This window comes from Hordeum vulgare, chromosome 7H, assembly GCF_904849725.1.
Source record: "Hordeum vulgare subsp. vulgare chromosome 7H, MorexV3_pseudomolecules_assembly, whole genome shotgun sequence".
Lineage (NCBI taxonomy): Eukaryota > Viridiplantae > Streptophyta > Magnoliopsida > Poales > Poaceae > Hordeum > Hordeum vulgare.
In genome coordinates this window covers 106,922,929-106,936,755 of record NC_058524.1, presented here as the reverse complement: position 1 = coordinate 106,936,755, position 13,827 = coordinate 106,922,929, and the positions used below count along the sequence as shown (strand labels likewise).

The window sequence follows — 13,827 nt, the reverse complement described above, 5'->3', positions numbered from 1 at the left end:
TTGTGTGTGATGTTGTATATCCGAGTGGGCCCCGAGATACCTCTCCGTCACACGGAGTGACAAATCCCAGTCTTGGTCCATACTAACTCAATGGACACCTTCGAAGATACCTGTAGAGTACCTTTATAGTCACCCAGTTACGTTGTGACGTTTGATACACACAAGGTACTCCTCCGGTGCCAGTGAGTTATATGATCTCATGGTCATAGAAATAAATACTTGACACGCAGAAAACAATAGCAACAAAATGGCATGATCAATATGCTACGTTCATAGTTTGGGTCTAGTCCATCACATGATTCTCCTAATGATGTGATCCAGTTATCAAGTGACAACACTTGCATATAGTCAGAAAACCTTGACTATCATTGATCAACTGGCTAGCCAACTAGAGGCTTGCTAGGGACATTGTTTTGTCTATGTATCCACACATGTATCTATGTTTTCATTCAATACAATTATGGCCTGGATAATAAACGATTATCTTGAAACAGAAAATATAATAATAACAATTTATCATTGCCTCTAGGGCATATTTTCAACACTACCGTGAGTGAGGCTAGTCTTGTGTGGACGTAAGCCGTGGTGGAATAGACAAGGCCGCTTCTTTGTGGACCCCTTATGGGTGGAGCCATGTGTGGACTCTCACAGTCGTTACCCTCCATAGGTTGAAGTCTCCACTAACATGGACGTACGATAGCGCCACCTATCAGAACCATGGCAAAAATCGCCATGTCAACCTCATGTATTTGATCTCCCTAGCTACCTTACTCCTCTACTTTACACTTGCATGTTTTACTTTCCACTGCTATACTCTTAGAACTGCATGTGTAGGGTGACTGAGACTTGTTACAACTGCTAGATTTTTGCCCCTCCTAGAAATTAGGATAGGCTAGATTTTTAACTTGACAAGTAGTCTATTCACCCTCCTCTGGACACATCTTCTATTGATCCCTCAGTTTCACATGCAGTCGTGTACTTACGCTTGGGGTCATATCTTAGATAAACAAGATGTCATGTAACACCGTTGTATATATCTATTAATATACTAATGTGGAAGATGAATCCAAATAACCCCTCGAGGAATTGCTGCCGAATCAAGGTTTTATTGTGCAACCAAAGCCTTTACCAACGTAATGGGCATTTAATGGCCACACATTGTCTACCAACCAATAATTGCTTTCGGCTACCATACTGATTTTACTATCATCGATGTTTGGGATAGCCTCTCGCGCGTCGATGATCTTAACCCCTCTTTGCTCGATTCGCCTTGGGTACCTATAAACCCTAGGATCGAGGTTGTGACAAGAAATAAAACTACTGTGCAACACATAAAAATGATACCACCAAAATAAACCATCAATCCATTAATGCGCATAAGTGAAGCTATGAGGCTATGCATGAGCCCTTAGCCCATGGGGACTAGTCATACGTACAGCAAAAAAATCACAAGCAATAGAGAGTGTAGATATTGATACTTGAAGATGAATGATTATAAGTTTTACAATGTTGCTTATCACGATGTATTCTTGTTCACAAGTGTTATGGCTAATGGAGATGGCTATGGTGGGCAGATGGTTATGGCGGATGCTGCTATAGATGGGAATGGCGATAGCCGGACGGCTTTTGATGAATGGTTTTGATATGATTCTTTCCTTACAAATGACGAAGGGGCTTCTCTCCTTTATAGTACGAACAAGCAAAATAAGGGTTTGCGGTTCATCTGATGTGAATTAGCCTATGACCTTATTTATCATCTAAAATAATCCACTTATATATGAATTAAAAGAAACAAAGATATTTGCATTCTTCGCAATTATTAGTTATTAATAGGTAACTCGAAGTGGTTCTCTCATAAAAAATTCTAAGAATATTCCAATTTGAAAATTAGTGAAAATGACGGCGTCAATGCAAAATCATCGTTGAGAGTTTCTCAACGCCGATGATGGTTGCTGCTCACGCCACCACGGTCTTGCAACCGCCAAGACAAACGGGAGAGCTAGCCTCGGCCAAGGCAGTGGACAAGTCGAAGGCACCGATGAAGAAGGTGTCGCTCGCCTACCGCTTCCCCGCGACCTCACGGGACGGCGACGACTTTCCACCTCTCCTAAGGCAAATCGTGGGTCACAATAAAAATAAAAAGGCAGAAAAATGCATCACACCATGTGATAAAAAACAAAGGGCAGAAAATTTTGGCAAACATCCAAGTTGGCAAAATTCTTTTGTTTTTTAATAATTTTCTATTTTCCACATGCATTCCTACTCTCACTCCTGTCTTTCTTGTTCCCTTTTGGAATGCTGCAAACCAAAGAGCGGCAGCCCTAAGTCCAGGAAAAAGGGAATCAGCGATTCGCACTGATGTTCACCGAAACTGGCCGGCCGGCGCCGCGGGGGCTCGATCGATCGACCTCATCAGTCAGTAGCATTCGGAGGTGTGTTCATGCCGTGCAAATGGGGAGGTGGCTGCGGTCCAAGCGGACGGCCGGGGAGGAGGAAGAGGAGGCGGCGAAGGAGTACGAGGTGGACGTGGTGCCCGACCGGCTCAAGTCGTCGCGGAGCGGCCGCGGTCCCCCTCCCCGCTCCCTCAGCCGCCTCGCCGACGACGGGGAGGGCGGGTTCCTCCGCGGCCACATCGTCCACCCCGACAACGAGTACGTTCCGCCGCCCTGCCACGCCGCCGATCCTCCGCCCGTCCCTTCTTCTTCCGCACATTCTTCACCGCAAATTTCACCGGCGTGGCTCTTTCTCTTCACTCCATGTGTGGTTCCCGCTGTTAGGAAAACAAATTTTGTGGCTGCAAATCAGAAAACTAAAGCTGAATGTTGCAAGCTTCAATCCTTGGAGAATCTTGCTTCACATTTTTCTCATGCATGTTTAACCGAATGCTAGAAAGGATGAACAACTTAAAATGTTGCAGTTTAATCTATGTTGAGGGGAATGTGCTAATTTTCTGATTCGTGGTTTTGTTTTGGGTGGTGTCTCTGTAGGTTGTATTGGTTATGGACAAGGTTCATAGTGTTTTGGGCAGCATATAGTTCCTTCCTTACACCGTTGGAATTTGGGTTCTTCAGGGGGCTGCCTAGGAACCTTTTACTCTTGGACATGGTTGGCCAGATTGCCTTCCTTATTGATATTGTTCTGAGGTTTCTTGTGGCCTACCGTGACTCGGACACACACCGCATCACATACAATCCGACCTCTATTGCCGTCCGGTAATATCCTTGTCTTACATGTTTGAATAATACTCTCTCCGTAAAGAAATATAAGATGGAGTACTATATAACTATAATAATTGGAGCCTGAACTGCATTATTGCCTAATATTTGCACGCAAAAACATCTTATATTTTGGGACAAAAGTAGTACTACAGTGATGTGTTGTGGCTCTCAGTTATTTTGATGTTGCTCCATGAGAACTCTTTCCCACAGGGGCATCTGCAAGTTGTATTTTCAAAATTTATGCTTGCAACGACGTGAGAGTTTTTCATTAGCGAGAAAGAAAACACAATATGAGAGTTTCATCTAATACACAATTATGCACATTTTAGATAATTGTTCAAGAAAGAAAATATATAAGAGAATTTCTGCTTAGGCATTTGTGTTGAGCTTTTTGCTCAAGCACATGAATACAAAGACGAGAACAATATTCCTCCAATTTTGTAGTGATTAGCCCATGCTCTTCCTTTTCTCCTCATTATTTGAAGACCATGGAACCTTTGTGTATGCATATACACAGATCATGAACTGTTTTATTATTATTCAACTCAGACATATAGGAACATGTACTTGTATACAGTTCGGACTCAATGATTTACTATCCGGGCTTTCTTGCTCAACCCCAACATGTTCAAGAACTCTTTCTCAGACTATACACCGCAAGCTACTCAGATGCAAGCAAGAAAAAACTCCCCACTGCAGGATTATATCCAACAGTTTGTACTTTATGAAATATGTTCTCTGATAACTACACATGTAACCATGATTTATCTGCTTTATGAATCCAGATATTGCAAATCAAGCTTCATCTTCGATCTACTTGGTTGCTTCCCTTGGGATCTTATTTATAAGGTCATTCTTTTGCTCTCAGGTTATTTTCACTGATTTAACATATAGTGTGGAGCTTATGATGTGGTTATATTTGGCTTATCTGATCTTGTTCTTTTTTTTTTTTTGGAGAATGATCTGATCTTGTTTTCATATAATGAACTCTAAAACAGGCTTGTGGACATAAAGAAGAAGTACGATACTTATTGTGGATTCGCTTAACACGATCTCTGAAAGTTACCCAGTTTTTTACAGATTTGGAAAAGGACATTCGTGTTAATTACCTGTTCACAAGAATAGTGAAACTAATAGTTGTGGAGCTCTTTTGTACACACACTGCAGCTTGTATCTTCTATTACCTGGCAACAACACTTCCTGAATCAATGGAAGGATATACATGGATAGGTAGTTTGCAGTTAGGAGACTATAGCTATTCTCATTTCAGGGAGATTGATCTAACCACACGTTATATTACATCAATGTACTTTGCCATCGTCACCATGACAACTGTTGGTAAGTTTTGGTCTCATGCTTCAACAAATATTTTTTCTCTTGACACAACTATCTTTGTAGAAACATAGCCTGGTATTTTCAATTTATATGATATTCTTTATCCTTTTCAGGCTATGGTGACATTCATGCTGTAAACCTGAAGGAAATGATATTTGTCATGATATATGTTTCCTTTGATATGCTTCTTGGAGCTTATCTCGTCGGTAACATGACTGCAATTATTGTGAAAGGCTCAACAACCGAGCGATTCAGGGATAAAATGAAAGAAGTTATCATGTATATGAACAAACATAAACTTGGAAAGGACATCAGAGAACAGATCAAGGGGCATTTGAGGTTGCAGTATGAAAGCAGCCGCACTGAAGCCTCTGTTCTTGGGGATATCCCAGTTTCTATTCGTGCAAAGGTGATGATTTATATTTTGGATATCTTGCCATTCTTCCTAATAAAGTTTGAAAACGTCTTCTATTGTGAGTCTTTGGCTAAGGATGTATAATATATTGTGTAATTGTGTTGCATTTGCAGATTTCACAAACACTGTACATGCCATATATTGAAAGGACACCATTGTTCAAAGGATGTTCAGCAGAGTTCCTTCAACAGATTGTGATTATTCCTTTTTTGAACAAATTATGCATGTTGATCTATTTTATAATTATATGAACTTATCCAATAATTCTCTCTTGTTCTCTTTACTCCTTGCAGGTTGCCAGGCTGCAAGAAGAGTTCTACTTACCAGAAGAGGTTGTTTTGGAGCAAGGAAGTGCAATTGATCAGTTATACTTTGTCTGTCAGGGTGCACTAGTGAGTTCAATCCTAGGAATAATTCCTTAATTCTTTGAATCTTCTGTTATCATATGGGCACTTACGGTCAAATTGCTAACCCTCCCCCCCCCCCAATCCCGCCGCATGCACAATCACCCATGACGGTATAGCACCCGTAGGTGCAACATCAGGTGATGGTTTGAGATTCACATATTTCCATCAATTCAGTCTAACACATCCCCATTTTATACACTAAATAGTAAAGCATAATCTACAGTGATACCTTTCCTAGAATTTGGTCAGCGGGGCCTGGATTCAACTATCGCTTAATCATCAAGTCAATTTCAATGCTTAATATGCATAAGGATAAATTAGTACAAGCAAAGTATGCATCGGTTCATCAGAGAGAGTACATAGTATAGAAACATAAAATATGTGAACGTCGGTGCAATAACTCACGGAGAATAGTAGTGGGCTATATCTGAGGAGTTTAGGAAATCCACACATATATGATTACCCACAAAATTGTATGGTCATTGTTAGGAATGAGCACCTCGCATTCACAGGGGGCCAAGGGCCAATACATATACATGTGGTAAAAGGCAAAAAACCCTTTATACAATGGGAATATACAAAAAAGGGGCTATACACATCTAAAACACCCCTCAAAGTTATGCTGGGTCAACAACACTGAGTTTGGAGAAAAAGAACCCATGCTGCGCTCGAGTCTGTGCCTTCATGAAGAAGTCTGCCAATTGTAACTCACAGGGCACATAGTGAAGAGCGAGAGTCTAATCCTGCACAACAGCACGCACAATGTGGGCATCCACACTGATGTGCTTGGTGAGCTCATGCTTCACCAGGTCACACGCGATACTGAGAGCACCTGTGTTGTCTGACAGTAAGGGAGTCGATGTAGTAGCAGGCACGCCAAAGTTCTCAAGTAAGCATCGTAACCAGATCACCTCAGCCGTCAGCATAGCCATCACACATAACTAAGCCTCGGTACTCGAGCGAGAACCTGCAGTCTGTTTCTTGGTCTTCTAGGCAATAAGAGAGCCACCAAGAAAGACACAGTAAGCAGATAGCGAGCGGCGATCAGAGGGATCACTAGCCCACGTAGCATCAGAGTAGGCCTGTAGCTCGAGTGAGCTGGAGCGGGGAAAGAAAAGGCGATGAGAGATCGTGCCACGAAGGTATTGTAGAACACGGAGGAGGTGACTATAGTGGATAGAGGTGGGGGCTGCAACAAACTGACTTGGAATGTGGACAGGATAGGAGATGTCTGGACGCGTGACAGAAAGATAGACAAGGCTCCCAACGAGGTGGCGATAGCGAGTGGGATTAGGAAGAGGATCACCGTAGAAGCACGAAGCTGAACGTTGAGCTCCATAGGAGTCACAACAGTGCGCTCATCACCGAGAACAGAGCGAGCAAGAAGATCCTGAATATATTTTTCCTGGGAGATGAAGAAGCCATCAAGGGTCGAAGAAATCTCAATCCCAAGAAAATAGCGAAGGGGACCAAGATCACACATGAGGAACTGGTCGCGAAGGCGGGCCTTAACAAAGGCAATGTAGTCGGAGTCATCACCAGTTATAATCATGTCATCAACATAGAGAAGGAGAAGAGTCTGACCACGAGGAGACGTGTGAACAAACAACGCGGGATCATGATCACTGGGAGAGAAGCCCGCGGGAGTCACCACAGAGGCGAAACGCTCAAACCAGGCACGAGGGGCCTGTTTTAGACCATAGAGGGAGCGTCGAAGTCGGCATACCATACCATCAGGAGCATGGTACCCCGGTGGTGTCTGCATATAAACCTCCTTGCGCAACTCACCATTTAGAAAAGCGTTTTGGACGTCAAGTTGAGACACATACCAAGGACAAACAGAAGCCACAACAAGGAGAGTGCGGACAGTGGCCATGTGGGCTACATGAGCAAATGTCTCATCATAATCGCGTCCTTGCTCCTCCTCAAAACCACGAGTGACAAGACGAGCTTTGTAGCGCTCAAGAGAACCATCAGAGCGAGTCTTAATCTTATAGACCCACTTGCAGGTGATGGGACGAACACCGGAAGGAAAGGAAACCAGATCCCAGGTGCCATTGCGCTCAAGGGCAGCAAGCTCCTCGACAATCGCAAGCTACCATTTAGGCTGAGTCATGGCAGCCCGATAAGAAGTGGGCTCTGCCACAACAGAGAGACCATAACGGTCAGGAGAAAAGCGACCAGGTGGGGAAGAGGCCGAGCACGAAGGTTATGAGCCGGGGGAGGTGTGAAGGGAGGCGCTCCGGAAGTGGAGGGCGCGTCAGTAGGATCATCTTCACTACGAGGGCGGCGAGTGTAGTGGAGAGGAAAAGGAGAGACGGAGGATGAGGGTGGGGAGGAGGATGGAGGAGAAGGAGATACGTATGATGAGGGTGGGGAGGAGGATGGAGGAGAAGGAGATACGTATGATGAGGGTGGGGAGAAGGACGGAGCGGAAGGTGATGTCGGTGGTGGATGAGGAAGAGGGAGATGTGCTGGAGGAAGGGGGGGAGAGAGGAGGCACATAGGAGGGTGTATCGGGAAGAAGAAAAGAAATATCATCCATAGAACAACTCGAGAAGGAAGGGTGGGGGTAGTAAGAACGAGACTCATCGAAAGTCACATCAGGCGAAATGCGCAATCGACGACAAACAGGATCCCAACAGCGATAACCCTTGTGCTCATCACTGTAGTCTAGAAAAACACACTCAATCGACTAAGCAATCAGTTTGGTGTGTTCTCGCGGGGCAAGGACATAGCATACACACCCAAACATACGGAGAGCTGAGTAGTCAGGAGAACGACCATTGAGACACTCCATAGGAATGCCACCCTGCAAGGCAGTCGATGGCTGAATGTTGATGAGATAGGTGGATGCGGAGACAGCCTCAGCCCAAGAATGGGGTGGAAGGGAAGCGACCATCATCAGCGCACGAGTCGTCTCAAGTAGATGACGATGCTTGAGTTTCGCAATGCCATTCTGAGCATGGGCACGAGGACATGAGAAGTGGGCAAGATTACCCTGTTCCGCGAGAAAGGCATGCAACATCTGGGAGATATACTCTCCTGCGGAGTCAGCACGAAAAGTACGAATAGGCGTGGAAAACTGGGTGTGAACCATGGCAGCAAATCATTTATATATAGAGAGAACCTCGCTACGAGATTTCATAAAGTATAGCCAAGTGTAGCGAGAGAAATCATCAATAAAACAGAACATAATAGCAATGGCCACCTTTCGAATCAGAGGGAGCAGGACCCCACACATCAGAATGAACTAAGTCAAAAGGATGCTGAGATACTGACTCACTAGTAGGATAAGGTAATTGAGTCTGTTTGCCAAGTCTACAACCATTACAATGTAAAGATACATCTCGAGAGACAGACCCTAAGACACCCTGACGCACCAACGACGACAAGCGGGGACCACATAGGTGAACAAGTCGATGATGCCACTGCTGGAAGGTCGCAGAAGTGGAGGCAGCAAGTGCATGAGAACTGGCAAAAGTGGTGGCAGTGGAAGGAACATGAAGCCAGTCAGCCTCCCAAAGATCCTTCGACTCACGACGCCGAGGGCCAGCACCAACCAGAGCCTTGGTGCGAAGATCCTGAATAGAGCAAGAGTCGGTATCAAGAATTACACGACAACCAGAATCAGTAAGTTGGGCAGCGGAGAAGAGGTTCATGGTAAGACGGGGAACATGAGAAACACTAGGAACAGAAAAAGACGGAGTAGAAAGGGTGCCACGACTAGCAACAGGAAGGGGTCTGCCATCGGCAGTGAGAACATTAACAGGCGAATCAAGAGGTTGAAGAGAAGACAACACGGAAAAATCAGAAGACATATGAAAAGAAGCTCCACAATCCAGAACCCACGAAGATGTACCTCACTGTGTAGGTGCCGATGGTGATGAAGGGGTGGGAGTGGTCACATCGGCAGCAGAACCCGTCGATGAAGAGCCAGAGGAAGCCAGGAGGCGCTTGAGCCGGATAATGTCCTGGTCAGTGAGTGACGGAGTCGAGGAAGATGCGGGACTCCCACTGGAGGTAGAACGCCTCTGGTCTCGCTGTTTCTGGCAACAATCAGACTCTGGGTGACCTGCCCTAGAACAGTAGCCAGAGAATGTCTCATGGCGCGACCGGACCGACCCTTCTCAGCATAAGGAGGCGGCCCATCCCCCCTGTGGGTAGGAGCGGCGATGCAATGGGACGAGCAGATGGCACAAGAGCTCGGACAACCAACACAGAAGGAACCACAAGCAATCCAACAGAACGAAGGCGGGTCTCCTCAGCACGAAGCTCAGCAAGTACCTCGGTGATAGGAACACGGACAAGAGCAAGCAAGTGAGCACGCCGCGGCTCAAACTCAGAGTGAAGGCGAGCTAAGAACTCATGGACACACTGAAACTCCAAGTCGGACTGCATAGTCTGTCAACAACGGGAAGCTCCACAAACAGCTGTCCGAAGAGAGTCAAGCTGGCGCTACATGGCGGAAGTCTGTGTGTATAACTCATCAACAGAAGAGTCACCTTGCTGAAGAGTGTGCTCCTAACGCATCACAGATAAGTAGAGAGGATCACCAGAGGGCTGATAGCGCTGACAGGGATAAGACCACATTGTTGTAACAGTGCTGAGACCCATGAACTCTGAGGCAAACTGAGGGAGAGTGGGAACAGCAGCAGCCCGAGCATCATCGTTGCACCACTGAGTGTAAGCAGATAGATCATCACGGTAGACAGAAAAGAGTATCTGAATAAGCTGATACCTGTTGATCATAGGCATCAACCGTAGCATCATCGAGAGCCTTGGTTGCATCCCGATCACCCTGGGAAGCATCAACAGCCAGAACAGGCGGCACCGGCGGGGTAGGAGCCACGGGAGCAACATGGCATGGCGGACAGGGGAGCTCACCAGAGAGAACGCCCCACAACAGAAGACCGCTCATGTGGATGCGCATGAAGCCCACAAACTCAGCATAGTTGGTGCCATCGAAGATCACCGAGCACTGAGGAACAACGACATAGCTCGAAGAAGACATGCTGATCTCCCTCCTTTTTTCCGAGGCAACCCGATCCCGATTTGGATCAGAGCCCGAGCAGACCAGCGGCCGAGCACGGCGGCAGCCGGCGACCCACGGGGCACGCACTCGCGGGGTAGGAGAGCAAGAAGCAGGCCGGACAACCGCCTGTAGCAGCCGCATGTCGGACGGCAGCTGCAGGAAGCAGCAAACGCGGCGGCGGGCAAGGAAGAAGAGCGCCGACCGGAGGTAGCACCAGCGGCAGCGCAGCCGAGGCGAGGCCGAGCGAGGAGCAGCTGCCGGCTGCAGATTCGGGGCGGGGCTGGGCGATGAAACGGCCGGCAGCGGCAGATTCCCGGCGGGGCCGGACTTGGGGCTGTCAACGGCGGCAAAACGAGGTAGAGCCGGGCAAAGGCGGAGCCGGCGACGAGCCCAGGGGTGTCCGGATGAGGAGAGGGTGGCCGGAGCAGCTAGCGGCGACAGCGGTGGAGGGGGAGAGCACGGAGCTGCAACGTGCGGGGTGGGAGAGAACCTAAGCATCTGATACCATGTTAGGAACGAGCAACTAACATTCAAGGGGCCAAGGGCCAGTACATATACACGTGGTAAAAGGCAAGAAACCCCTTATACAATGGGGATATACAGAAAAGGGGCTATACACATCTAACAGTCATATGTATCTTGAGAAATAAATTGCAAAAAAGGGTTACAGCTTTTTATGTATCACATGTATTTGGCACCATCATACGGACACCTTCGTATTTCAATATACTGTTCAATTTTACTACTCCCTCCGATCCATATTACTTGTCTTTGATTTGTCTAGATACGGATGTATGTCCGTATCTAGACAAATCAAAGACAAGTAATATGGATCGGAGGGAGTACAGTATCTTGTGTAACATTGTGTCATACTGACTACGCACTAAGCTACATTGATTTGGACTTTTTCTTTTTATCGGTACATTTCTAGTGCCAGAGAATGGTTTCCAAGTTAATGGGTGTAGGTGTACCCACTTGCCTGAAACGTGGTCTTATGCTCTTGTTGTTCAGGAAGGAGTTGGCATTGGCAAAGATGGTCAAGAAGAGGCTAGTATAACGTTTGAGCAAGGGAACTCTTTTGGAGAAATTGCTATTCTTTGCAACATTCCACAGCCCTACAATGTTCGTGTTTGTGAACTTTGCAGGCTCTTACGGTTAGATAAAGAGTCACTCACATACATATTGGGGATTTATTTCTCTGATGGAAAAAAACTTTTGAGCAATCTTACTGAGGTAAACAGTAGAGATAACCAACATGTCGGTAATTATTTATTTAATTCCAGTGTTCATGGATAGTGCATTTTTTCTTGATGATGTCTGACTGCAGAGCAATGAATACTGCCAACGAGTTAAACAAATAGGATTAGATGTCACATTCCATATTGGGAAGCAAGAGGAAGAGCTGACCTTAAGAGTGAATACCGCCGCTTTACATGGTGACCTTAATCAGCTGGCAGGCTTAATACGAGCTGGAGCTGATCCAAATAACACTGATTATAATGGGCGGTCTCCTTTGGTACGAATTACTAAGGATTGTCTATCTGGTTATACCCTAAATAATAAAATATTGCATGCCTGATGTAACCATAACCATCATCATCGTCACAGCATCTTGCAGCTTCCAAAGGTTATGAAGATGTTGCGCAGTTCCTTATCCGTGAGGGCGTTGATATCAATTGTACCGGTATGCTCACTCAGTGAAATGCATCCCTGTTGCAATTTCCAGATTCTTAAATATATACACTTGTATAGTTATTGGCCACACATTTTATGCACTCGATCTTTGCTCAATAACAGATCAATTTGGGAACACACCCTTACTAGAGGCAGTGAAGCAGGGGCATGATAGAGTGGCCTCATTGCTTTTTGCGAAAGGAGCCAAACTGAACCTCGAGAATGCGGGTAGTCATCTCTGCATGGCTGTATCAAAGAGAGAGACTGATTTCATTCGGGGGGCTCTAGCTTACGGTGCCGACCCAAACTCGAAAGACTACGACAACCGGCATCCTCTCCACATAGCTGCTGCAGAGGGCTTGTATATTATGGCAAAGTTGCTGGTAGACGCTGGCGCAAGTGTGCTTGTAACAGACAGGTACCACCAAACAATACTTCATCCTTTATCTATATATGCCATCAAGCTTCAAACCACCAAGAGCGTAATACTTTTATTGAACGGGCTGATAACCTGCAAGGACATTGTCATGTATGCAGACGTGGTACTACTCCGCTGGACGAAGGGCGCATGACCGGGAGTAAGCCTCTTATAATGCTGCTGGAACAGGCGAAAGCCGAGGAGCTCGCCAAGTTCCCCACACGAGGCGAAAAAGTTAAAGGCAAGTTGCGAAACCTTGAAACCTCTGAAATCACCTGCGCATTGTCCATTTATTATGACAAAAGAAAACTTTTTCTGGCAGATGAAGTACATCAACGACTGTGCTCCGTGTTCCCTTACCATCCGTGGAATACTAATGTCAAGCGAAAGGAGGGGGTGATGCTGTGGATTCCTCACACTATGAGTGAACTCATCAGGTCAGCCCAGGAGAAGCTGGGTTTGTCTGGCCCATGCCTGCGCTTGCTCTGTGAGGATGGCGCGGCGGTCCAGGAAGTGGACATGGTAATTGAGGGACAGAAGCTCTATCTGGTTGGAGACGAGGACATGTGAGACAGTGAGAGCAAGTAGAAGGCCAAGTGAAATAAGAAGAAGAAAATGCAATTTTTCTGTCAGGTATTCTTGAAGATTAGTAACCTGTCTTTCGCCGACCTTTTCTGCTATGCTGGTGTTGTTGCAATGTACATATAGACATAAGCAAGAAAACGACTGAACTGATTATCGACGTTGTACATATTATATTTTCATTGGAAATAAGATGTGACGCTGAAACGGAATTGATTCCACTCTGAAGTTGAGCTAGTGTTTTGATCTCTTGGACCACGCTTTGCAGGAGGCTTGGAACGAGATCATGCTACTGCCATGGATAGCGCAAAGCACGGCACCGGCAGGCCATGTAGCAAAGAGGAGGCCCATCAGTTACAATGGAGGGTCTACTCAGACATGTCGGCAGTTGTCGGTTTTGCTGTCAGCACACTGCACACAGATGGCAATTGTCTTGGTTAGGCGCGAGTGCACATCAGGTTGCGGGCATGTTCTTCAGGTTGCAGAGCAAGAGCTTGAGGCCAATTGTAGGGCAGGCCGAATAGAAATAAATAGCCTGTGGCCTGATGTTCCAAGGCCTAGGTGTAAAAGAATTTAGTTTAGAAGTGTTAAAATGCTGGGTGGGCCATAGCCCCTTCGGCCTTGCTGAAGCTCTGGCAGTGTTGCAGAGTTTGACTTGGTTGAGTGTGTAGGCCTATTGATAGGCCCCCATTTGGCAGGTAGGGCACTGATTAGTGTATGGGCCGGTCTATTTTCGGATTTCA

At 46.2% G+C, this 13,827-nt stretch overlaps 1 protein-coding gene across 2 annotated transcripts; it reads left to right on the top strand.

Annotated features, from left to right (window-relative positions):
• The first annotated feature begins 2,312 nt into the window (after positions 1-2,312).
• Positions 2,313-13,827, top strand: LOC123410257 (potassium channel KOR1-like). Of its 2 annotated transcripts, XR_006613012.1 has the most exons (14): positions 2,313-2,651; positions 2,988-3,212; positions 4,004-4,067; positions 4,217-4,556; positions 4,667-4,962; positions 5,082-5,162; positions 5,262-5,360; positions 11,422-11,643; positions 11,738-11,926; positions 12,019-12,094; positions 12,208-12,502; positions 12,622-12,743; positions 12,825-13,135; positions 13,353-13,827. XR_006613012.1 is itself a non-coding variant. In XM_045103167.1 (13 exons), exons 1-13 carry the CDS (start codon positions 2,359-2,361, stop codon positions 13,070-13,072), a joined length of 2,550 nt encoding a protein of 849 aa, XP_044959102.1. In that variant the 5' UTR covers positions 2,313-2,358; the 3' UTR covers positions 13,073-13,296. The 2 variants fall into 2 exon arrangements, 1 of the variants encoding a protein (XP_044959102.1); XM_045103167.1 differs by lacking the exon at positions 13,353-13,827 and having other exon boundaries at positions 12,825-13,296.

Excerpts from the sequence above, each read along its gene's own strand:
- LOC123410257 (XM_045103167.1), top strand. The coding sequence starts at position 2,359 with ATGTTCACCGAAACTGGCCGGCCGGCGCCGCGGGGGCTCGATCGATCG. Across the intron at positions 4,963-5,081 it reads CAGTTTCTATTCGTGCAAAG|ATTTCACAAACACTGTACAT; the intron begins GTGATGATTTAT and ends TTGCATTTGCAG. Across the intron at positions 11,644-11,737 it reads TTTTGAGCAATCTTACTGAG|AGCAATGAATACTGCCAACG; the intron begins GTAAACAGTAGA and ends GTCTGACTGCAG.